The sequence below is a fragment of the Cicer arietinum genome, chromosome 4 (assembly GCF_000331145.2).
Source record: "Cicer arietinum cultivar CDC Frontier isolate Library 1 chromosome 4, Cicar.CDCFrontier_v2.0, whole genome shotgun sequence".
NCBI lineage: Eukaryota > Viridiplantae > Streptophyta > Magnoliopsida > Fabales > Fabaceae > Cicer > Cicer arietinum.
In genome coordinates, this window is record NC_021163.2 from 10,650,869 (window position 1) to 10,662,876 (window position 12,008).

At 25.9% G+C, this 12,008-nt stretch overlaps 1 protein-coding gene across 1 annotated transcript; it reads left to right on the top strand.

The window, feature by feature from the left end:
- The first annotated feature begins 3,078 nt into the window (after positions 1-3,078).
- Positions 3,079-4,249, top strand: LOC101494056 (uncharacterized). The gene has a single exon (XM_004496319.4). The coding sequence runs from the start codon at positions 3,248-3,250 to the stop codon at positions 3,851-3,853; it is 606 nt and encodes a 201-aa protein (XP_004496376.1). The 5' UTR covers positions 3,079-3,247; the 3' UTR covers positions 3,854-4,249.
- The last annotated feature ends 7,759 nt before the right edge of the window (positions 4,250-12,008 follow it).

Genomic DNA, 12,008 nt, shown 5'->3' on the forward strand with positions numbered 1-12,008 from the left:
GCAACTCTACCGAGCAATCCATGCTTACTAGTCCATTGCAAAAGAGTTGGATTGGAACACCAAAAAGAGTTTAAGACAAAGGTCTAAAATTTAAATTCTTACTACTAACATAAGAACATACTATCAGTTCTTGTTAAAATAAAAATAATATACTCTAACAATTAATATTTATCTATAAGAAAAAAAAGAAAAAAAATTCAATTACATCGACAACAAAGATAACTTTATTGAATAATTACTACACCATTTTTGTTGGATCATGTAGGATCTTTGAATCTCATATTAAGTTAAGAGAAATTACCACAAACTTTATATATTATTCAATATTCGCTTTTCTATTTAATATAAAACTTTTACTCACACTTGATAATATCAACCATTTTCTCTTCATCCATCCATTCATTTGAGTATACTCTCCTTCAAGTGAAAATATTTTCATACACGTATACTTGTCCTATTGTTAAGGCCACTTCAATAAGACATATCACCTGACCTATATTGTTAATAAAACTTTTAATACAGGAACTCAATCATGTTATATGATCGACTTTCATACTACTCTAGCTTAATAGAGGCTCTTTGGTGTAAAGTGGGCTAACACATCATGTTAGTCCAAAGGATCTATAAGGAGATAACATAAATAGGGAAAGCCTCTTTTGTTTTTTTGTCAACTGATAGGGAAATCCTTAAAACCACATGGCTCATGGTAGGAAAAGTATTAAGCCCCAAAATCAAGGAAACAAGAGCCAAGAGTGTCCAAATATTCCTAAGCCCAAACATGTATTTAATTATTTAATTGTTAAGTTTTAGTTTTGACCAAAAAAAAAAAGCTTTAGTTTTGACCAATTGTTTTTAGTTGGCCCTAATACTTATTTATTGTAAATGAATAATTAATTTCAAATTATTTATGTAAATTAAAATTTTAAAAATAAAAATAAAAATTTAATTTTAATAATATAATTGTTTGAATATATAAAATAAGAGAAATGATGTTTGAAATTAGAAAATTGGTGTCAAATTCTTTTTGGATATATTTTTAAAATGTGTGTAAAATATAAAATTTAAAAAGTAAAGGAGAGTAAAAAATAAACACACTTACGTATGAGTAAAAGACAGAACTTTGTTATTGAAAAACAGTAACATATAGTTGATAAAATAAATGCGCGATAACGAATTAAATAATAGATTGCAAGTGACATATAGAAGTATATACATATTAGGAGTTTAGCACATGTCTCCATAATCCATTACCCAATGTCCACTCTGTTTTAATGATTAACGTCTTGTAATATTAAGCAACTTCATCATAACTATATTTCCTAGGTAGGAGGGGAGGACGACTTAGACTGGGGAAGGTACCCTATTTTAGTCATCTGATTAAATCAAAATTAATTTTAAGTAACCAAAACCTTAGGCAGGAAATTGAAAAATTACTCTATTATAGATTTAACAATAAGTGCAACCAAATTAAATCAACAAAACTAGTTGCCACAAAATCACAACTAACCAAACAAAATTAGAAAACTAAACCAACTAACCTGCAACAATTAAAGAAGAGATAATGAAGAATACCACATCAAAAATTTAAAATACAAGATCAAGCCAATGCCATGTTGTTTTATCTTCACCCCTTCAACATCTCTATTGAGCAATAGTTACAACCTTCTTTTTTCACATAATCTCTTTGATTTCTCACACTCTCTAATTCTTATTTTTTTTAATAATGTAGAACATTTATATGAAATGTCACATACTTCAATTCACATAATCAATTACAACCATCGATCGATTATAACATCACGTAACAATTTGTAAAATACTTTAAGACACTACAACATTAGAGTTTGTTTGGAATGAGTTTTTAGAGGAGAAAGGAGGAGATAACTTTTTTTTAAAATAAAAAATTAAACAAATTATAATACATTTTTAAAAATGATAAAAATATTATATAATTATAAATCTCAAATAAATATTAAAAATATAGATTTAGCTTTTTAAAATTTGTTTCTCCAAAACCTTCAGAGATCTTCATCTCAAAGAGACCTTAAAGTGTTATCTCAATGCTAATCATTTTGTTGTATGAGATTTTGAGACACTTCAACACCCACTCTATCAAATAAACTACTTTAAATATTTCAAATAAAATTTCAATATTTAAAAAGTCCCAAACTTTTGACTTGAACTACGAGACAAACTGAAATTTTACATAAGTGAAAAACTTGACCCTTGATATCTTCAAACATATACTACATTCATGGTTCGAAGTTTATTATTTATATAGGAAATTAATTACCTATTCTTCCAAACATGCATAGAGACAAGTCTCTTTGCACCAAAATCAATTAAATTTGGAGTTGTACCTTCTTAATAATATTACTAGTTGAGTTGCATTTCCTCGTGTTTGGATCCACCTCCATGTGATTGCATCCTAACTACACCTTAGAGTAACACCCTCTAATTAAAACATGCTTTATCACCTCCATCATTATTCATTTTCTTTTTTTGTCCCCCTTCTCCTCTCCTCCTCATGAATGCTATGGGGTCGTTTTTGTTACACAATAGTACTTTTTACCTTTTTACCTCCTTTCCACTATTTCAATTTTTTCTTCTTTATTTTTTAAAGTATATATTTATTTTAATTTGTTAATAAAAAGAATAGAGTTTTTGAAATGAAAGATTGTGAGGAGAAGAGATGAAATATTAACTATAAATGATACATTTTTAAAATAATATAAACAATTTTTTAGCATTTCATTGTTTATGAAAATGATGATAAATAGACTTTTTTTTTTTATAAAAAAAAGTGTACATAATTATTCACTTTAAAGAATCTCTTATATTTTTTATAACAATTATAATTAACATATACCTAAAAAACGAAAATAAAAAATAGTTTTATAAAATAAATGGACCCTATAAACATGTGGTGAGAAGTTAAATTTGATCTCCTTATGTATAAAAGATCACATGTTGAAAGATGATGACCATTAAATAGATCTCAATATTTTGGGTAATAATAAAATTTATGATATACTTGAATTCACTAAAATATGTGTTTAAAGAACAATTAAATTTAGATAAAGAAATATAATTTCTTAAAATCTAATAGTGTTTACATGAAGCATCATACTCTTGTCTTTTTTATATGTATATATATATATATATTAAAATGTGTAAAGGGAGCTAGAGAATGGAAATGAAGTGATCTAGCAAAGAAACACTCTTGTTGACATCATAGAAAACAACAATGGATTCTTCAGAAAATCTGAGACACCAAAAACAACAATGGATCCTTGCCGGAAAGTACCCGTCTTCTCGGCGAACGGCTTCTTTCTCATCTTGTTCATCATCATTCTCACCTTCATCTTCTTCCCTTGAATCATTCTGTTTTCCTGATGATCCTCCTCTTAGTCCTGCCTCTCCACTTAGATTCTCAGGTGTTCCATTTTCTTGGGAACATTTACCTGGAATTCCCAAGAAACATTTTTCCAACAACAATCTTAAATCATCCATTAAACTATTACCATTGCCACCTCCTACTACACAATCTTCAAAAAAACTAACTAGTCATGAAGATACCAAGATTTCCAAGAAGAATTCAATTCAAAGGGATCCTTTCTTTGCTGCAATGGTTGAATGCTCAAAGGATCATCATAATGATGATAATGAAGAAACAAGTAGCAACAATTCATGGAATAATGGAGCTAAGGTTTCAAGAAGTATTAGTGATCGTTTTGGATTTATTAGTCTTTATGGTACTTGCAAGAGAACTTGTGCAGTTTCTGAATCTTTAGTTTACCTTCCAACTTCAACAAGAAGCACTTATCACAAATTCAATGGCAGGTCCCTCTGAGAGCTTTTTTAAATCACTCATCACTCACTTGTTCTCAAAATCTATTCACTATATGTTTGGTATTGCAGTAAGATCAACAAAATTATAGTGATTTTATAAAAATTATATTTTATAAAAATTATTGTAATTTTGTTACTACGGTAGAACCAAATATATACTTATTGTGTTCATGTTGTTAATTACTAGAAGAAGAAGAAGAAAAAAACAGAAAGAGGTATTTAATTTGTTACTTTTTATTTTGGTTTTAACCTTTTAAACCTTGATCTCTGTTTCTGGTTTCTAAAATATGGCATGTGAAGACAAGTATGTCTTTGGAAACCTAAATTAAATATTATTATTATTATTATTGTAATATATATATTAATACAAGTATATAGGAAGCAGTGTTTGTCTTCATTTCTAATTTTTAATCATTTTGGTTTTTTGGACTTTTGTGGCATTAGACACCTAAATCTCTGAATACAATATATGCTGATCTTTGCTGTAATATGTCATGAGATATATGACATTATTATGAGTGAAATTTACATGATCCCATGTGGGATTAATGTATAGGACAATGGTGGAAAGAAACTGCCAAATTATTATTGATTTGACTTTTTATTTTAATTTTTCTATGCATTTTTATTTGCAAATGAATTATTAGATTCCCTAAGATTTTCAGTGATGGTTTTATTTTTGTACATGCTGATGTCGAAAACAACAAGTTGTTGAGCTACCACATCTCTCTCTGTCACAGCTATAGAAGTTTGTTTTAACAAAACAAAATCATAAGGTTTGAGATTGAGATTGAGTTAGACTCTGGCTGTAGAATTAGTAAATATTATTTCACATGTTTCTAAAAGACTAGTAATGGTGAACCAAATCATTGCCCTCAGATAATATCTCCCTATTTTCTGGTTCCTAGTAGAATATAAAATTTTATTTGTGTATCACTCAAATTGTATGTATGATTTCTTTTGCTCCTACTTTTGCAGGGAGTTTAGCTTTCTTTTTCCTTAATATTTTCCTTTTTCTATTAAAGTATGATCTGATTTCAGGAACTTAAAAGTTAGCATTACTTTAAAGGATTTTTACAATTTAGAGTTTCTAAGATATTGTTGCTGAATCAAGTGCTTTTTACCACACTTCTGCTCAAACATAAAAAATTTACTGAACCAATAGGCTTTGTACACATTACAGTAAAGTACTGTACAATTTAAGATTCAGATGTTCCATTTAGTGACATTTTTTCATACATTCTAAACCAGCAAAAGTGGAAAAAAGTTTCTCTATTGGATGGTTATAATGGTACTTGTAATGTACATTTAATGCCTAAAATTACATGTGCAACTCCCGTATAAAAGTCATTACTCTTGATTATTAAGTGGAATTCAAGTAGTAGAAGAATAGTTATCTTATATATAATAAAAAAATTCAACCTATGGACATTAGCAAATTTCAAATTTTCAAATAATATACAAATTCCATTTCAATAGAAATAATTTTTTTACTATACTTTACTTATCTCTACTCAACTCTCTATATTAGTCTAAACCTTTTTTCTCTATCAATTAAAAAATATATTTCATTTGATATATTTTTATTACATTAATACTCTAGTTCCCCTTTGTTAAGTGGGAAAAATAGAATTTTAATTGACAAGTGAGGAGGCACCGAACTCAACTATCATCATAATTGATTTAGACAATCTTAGAACTCAAGTTATGTAAATGGGTCCTTCTTGTTTACCCCCACATGATTTCAATGCATTTCCAATAGCATATGTACTAGCTAATTATATTAAATCTAAATCAAGGGCCATTAATTTAATGTTTAAAGCCTCTCAATGTTCGTGTAAATTTAAAGTCCCAGCTAAAAAAACCCTTTTAATTTTGTTATATTTGTTCACTTTGGCTGTGAAGCATGTAATGAAAGCTACATCACCTTATATTTTTTTTTGTCGCATATATTTTGGTAGTGGATGTTTTCAAAAGCATTATAAACTATATAATGCGCTAAGAGGCCCAGCTAGCTAGTCATATTGTATTATTATATTTAGTGGTATCATAACCTATGCTCAAAGAGGCATTCAAAAAAAGATAAAAAAATTCAAGTCAATGAATATTGATGTGAGCTATAGTGTTACTCAACGAAGATATTTAAATATAGACTAGTATAATTGGAACAACTTTCTGTGCAAAAAGTGGCTAAAGTCATTAAAAAGATGTTATACAAAGAATAACTATATGAATTAATTCGTTTAAATTGTGTTGGTTCAATTGTTTTGTTTTGATTTATTTTTAAAAAGAGAAATGTTAACAAATATTTTTAAAATATTTTTATAAATTTAAATTATATATTTTAATCTATTAATTATTCAATTCAATCGAAATTTAGAGGTCTCGTTAGTTCGATTTCTAATTAATTATAAATTTTAACATTATTTTACTTTCCTGACTTTATGGATTGGAGGGTAGGCATTTAAAGTAATTTTACTATTTAATGTAATAGCAAAACTAAATTTTAGTAGAAAATGAAACTATATACATTTTATTATTAATATATTATTATACATTTAATAGTTTAAATAAAATAAATCTATAAATAGTATATATTGATTGACATCTACAAATTTATAAGTATACATACATAAATTTGAATTTTTATCCAATAAGATATCGATACATGAGAGTGTAACTTTTTATTTATAAACTTAATTTATTTTTCAGGCTTCCATATATTGATATGGAATTGAGAAAATAAAAAATAAAAAAAATAAAAAACTTATTTGACAAAACAAATTAAAAAAATGAAGTATTAAATCACATTTTTAGTAAGTTATTGGTTGAATTTCTTTTATATCATTTTTTATTTAAAATTGTCTCTTATACTCTAAGTTGAAATTTATCTATCAAAATATCTTAATTTTTTTTTTATCTTTAAAAAATCGCAAGACGATAATCAAAATATTTTTTTTTCTCCAATAAAAAGTTGCACATTTACTCAACTGCATTAACTTTGATGTATTTTTTTTATTAAATATATTTTATTTAATTTTATTAATATATTTTAAATCTTTTGTCTTAATTATTTTTATTTATTAAACTAACAATTAATTATTTACAATATAAAATAAATAAATGGTAATATATGGTCGCATTCTCGCTTTACGATCTCCTAAAAAATAAAATAAAAATAGAATATTTTAATATATAAAATATAATTAAAAAAATTAAATAAAAAAGTATATAAAAGTAAAATATCTTTATTAATCGAATATCATCATTTTTTTTAAGGAATAACTACATGAAAAGGAGCTAATTGCGACCTGTAAAATGACAATAGCATCGGTTCAAGAATTGAATAAATAGCTCGTAGCTGCCACAATAAACTAATTTATCATGGCGGTTAAAAGACCTGCCAACATATCTGCCACAAAATTGCTCTCAGACAAGGATTGACATGTGTGAATATGTTTTTAAGCTAGTCCAAAATTGTTCCAAAATTGTTATTTACATGTATTAGAATATATGAAAAGATGTATTAAATTATAATTTAATTAACAAATATCAATATTATTAAATTTAATTAATTATGGTAGAATTTATTACATCTTATAAAATAAAAATAATAATTCATGAGAAAGTAATACATATATAAGAAAAACATAACAATATTGTTATAGTTTATTTAACCTTTACCAAATTAAAAGCTCATTTCTTATAGTTTATTTATGTATTTAGTTGAATATCATTTTAAAGATTTTGATTGTGTTTGATTAAGGTTTTTATTAATAATCAGAATCTCAAAGTAATTCTAGTTAAAATGAAAAAAAAAATTGTGGTAGCTTAGATATGATAAATAACTAAATTTTAGTAAAAGTAGTGGATTTCAAAGCGAGACAAATAAAATTGTAGTTTATTGAATCTCTCTTTAAAATTTGTCAAAAATTTCTTCTCTCCCGATAAATTTTTTACACTATTCAAACACTAAATATAATCTTTGTAAGTATTTCTTAATTGTCTGTTATACTTATATCTCATAATTTTTTCCGACAACATAACTTTGCGTCTGCTACTATCTTCATTTGATAATAATACAACTATTACAAAAAAATGAGTGATTAGTTTCGTAATCTATGTTCTTACAGAATCAGAAAATTTGTTCAAAACTTATAAGAGTGCGTCATTTTGTATTACTTGGATGTTTGCACATAAGTTAAGTTGAAAAGCATGCAATATGATGAGTCAAAGTTTGAGTTGACGCAATAAAGAAGAAAAGCAGAAGAAGGTTCGGATAAAGATTTGTACTAATAAATAAACAATTTGCGTGTATATCGCTTTTGTGTTGCAATCTCATAATTCATATACTGGTCGGGAACGTGACAAAGAAAGACACATAATTCTCAAACTTACTCTCTAATTTGTTGTATAAATTATATGTGCCAAATTGAAACCTTCACGATGGGCCCCATTCCAGTTCGTGTGACTTAATTAGAGGATGACCTTAGACCTATACCTGCGATAAAATAATGAATGTGAAATTATTTTCATTTGGAAAAAGGCATAGTAATTTTTATTTATTTCTTTATTTATTAATGTAATGGTCATATCATAATATACAGTGAAGTAGATAGTTTACCACGCCGACAGTTTTATATTTGGACATAAATAAATATTAGCCATAGGCTCTTTTTGCTTGGTGTTAAAGACTCCTTAGGAATTGAGTCCTATTTTTTTCACCCTTTCTCAAATTGAACCCTCGAAATTAGGATCTAGTTCTACCTTACGCGTGCTCAGAGGGAGATCTCACATTTATTATATATAATATTAAAATAGACTTTTATTGTCATCTCAATACAAAATATTGTACCATTTCATTCTAATATTGTCATTTCAATAAAAAAATTTCATTTAGCACATTTAAAAGATTTATCCTCTTCAATCTCTTTATTATTCAACTTCTAATTTATTTTAACACACATTTTATTGTTGTTGCTGCTACTATTATTATTATTATTATTATTATTATTATTATTATTATTATTATTATTATTATTATTTTATGTATAATTATATTAATATGTCATGAATTATAAATTAAAATACAATCAATATATAATTTATTTATTTATTTTTTATGTATATTATTTTACTTCTTCAAATAATCTCTACGATTAGTGCTTTCCAACTTAATTATTTTTAAAAAAGTAGATATAGTTGGAAAATTCTTTTTTTGTTGCACAAATAAATTTTTGAGTAAGTGATGTTTTGTAACATATTATATCTATTTGTTCATTTTTTTATCAAAACATTGATTGTTGTTAGTTAGAGTATTGTTTTTACATACATATTTGATCTCATCTATGACATGAAAATATTTTAGCTCACAAAGAAGATTGTCCATATTCAGCTTTATATTGATGTTATTATTATGTCTTTGGAATAAAACTATTTACCACTTATAAATAAAAGAATAATGTTTAATATATAAATTAAAAAATTATATATATATAGCTATTATTTAGCTATTATTTAGTATATAATATTATGTATAACTATTAATGTGTCATGAATTACAAATTAAAGTAAAATCAATATTATGTATAATTATTAATATGTCATGAGTTACAAATTAAAATACAATCAATATATAAATTTTTTTTTGACGTATGTTATTCTACTTTTTCAAAAAATCTCTATGATTAGTGCCTTGCAACCCAATTATTTTCAAAGAAGTAGATATAGTTGGAAAATTCTTTTTTTTGTTGCATAAATAGCTTTTGAGTAAGTTATATTTTGTAACATATTATACTTATTTGCTCATTTTTCTCAAAACATTGATTGTTATTAGTTAGAGTATTGTTATTTGATCTCATCTACGACATGAAAATATTTTGACTCCTCAAAAGACAAAGAAGATTGTCCATATTCAGCTTTATATAAGTGTTATTATTATATTTTCGAGAGAAAATTATTTACCATTTATAGATAATAGAACAATATTTAATATTTAAATTAAAAAATTATTTGGTGTTTTTTAACAGAGATGTTTTATGTTGTTAATTTTTTAAAAAATACCACTAATTTGAAGTTTCTACATTTATTTTACTTCTACTCAATCGTACATACAAGTTGTTTGTGAAAATTTTCAAGTCGTGTTGTATAGAAGTCTCATACTCAAAATATTGAAATTAACATTTGTCATTTTTTTTACAGGATTAGAATGAAATGAATACTAAATAACAAAATTATTTTTATATTTTTTTAACAATATTTTGAAAATAAATTTAAATTTGACAAAACAAAAAAGAGCATGACTAATCTGATTTTGTGGTAGATAATTACATATATTAATATTTATTCAAATACTTTTAAGATTTTTAACACTAAATATAATTTATGAATTTTGTTTGTAGGATGATTTTCATATGAATTTTTAATACTAAATATACGAATTAGTTGCAATTACGTTTTGCAAAATATTTTACATATTCTCAAATGTGTGTTTGTCAATTTATATATAATAATTACTCAAATAAACTCACTTGAAAAAATACTCTAGAAACAACATGAATACATTACATTATTTTTGAAATTTTAAAATCTTATTTACAATACTAATATATTAAAGTCTATATATCCTATGCAACGCGCATGTTATATTTTAGTTTATATTTATAGTTACTCACCTTCTGCTTAATATACATTTCATCCAAATTATCGACAAAAATATTTTTAATTTAGTATATAAATTATACCGTGAAATTTTTCACCATGTATACTGTATACGTAGCTAACAAAATATATGTATGAAAGAAGATAATATGAATCAAAACATGTTTCATTACAATATGGAAAAAAAAAAAATTGACGCCATTGATGTAAATGATTGAAATAATTTTCAAAATCATTAAATTAAGTCATTCAAAACATATAAATAAATAACTAATTTATCGATATATTGTGTATTAAATGTTACATGTTAGGAATTCAATTAGAATTCCAAATAATAATAAATGATAATTCAAATTGTATTAATTTAAGAAATACATTTTAAGAGGTGGACGAATATATTTAGATTATCGGAGTGATGACGTGAAGGTACTTGAAATTCTGAGACAATTAATATATACTAAGTTATATTCATGAATCAGAATCATGTCATCTCCTATAAATATATAGACTTGTAGAGATGTAGAGATGTGAGACAACCCCAAATTTTTAAGTAATCATGAGAAAAATCGAAGAATTTCTATGTGTGAGAAATCATATATTGATGTGAAATGAGTTATTATTCCTTATAACTCCTAGAATGAGAAACTATTGTAGGGTGAAGACACTAGCAGATGTGCGTTGGTGCCACTTATTCGAACACAAACTCAATGTATTTGCAGTGAAACAATAGTGAATCGAGAATTGGAAATTATAAATCGAAATATTCTATATTAATTGGAAATTTGAAACAACTCAATCGATTGAATTGGAAACCAACCTTGTCCACAACTATACTTTGGAGTAGTATAATATAATATGAGAAGAGTTCCTATATATGCTAAAATTCTAATAACGACTTGATTACAGTTTCACTTTCATCTACACAATTTAAAGGTGTCAAAAAATGAACATGTCTTAATATGCTATAAATATTGCTATTAGGATTCATGAGGAGGTTGTTCCTCAGAGCCGTTCGGTCAGTTTGTAAACTACCTCTTTCCAGCACCACAAACATATATAAATATAAAAATCAACATTAAAGCTAAATTCCACAAAAAAATTTGTACATTGTATTATTGACACTCAGTGTAGCAGTTAGATGAATATAGGTAACTCCATAGTATCACATGATCTCATATTTCAATTGGAGAAACACATTAGACAGAATACAAACAACTCTTCTGACTTCAATCTTGTCTATATAGTCCAACATTTCTCTTCTCTTGTCAGCAGCAGTTAACTATACTTTGATATCAAAACATCAATATTCAAAGTACGAAGCAACACACACTGGTGACTACTGTACTCAAAGCTCACCAACCTGAAAGTGTAAGAACCTTAGCCACCACATGTAAAGTAAAGAAAACTAACATCACAAAGATGTTATAATGTACACCGGATATGCCAACAAGGAAGTCGTTTGCCAGAGGAGAGACACGGAACGGAGGTAGGGAATG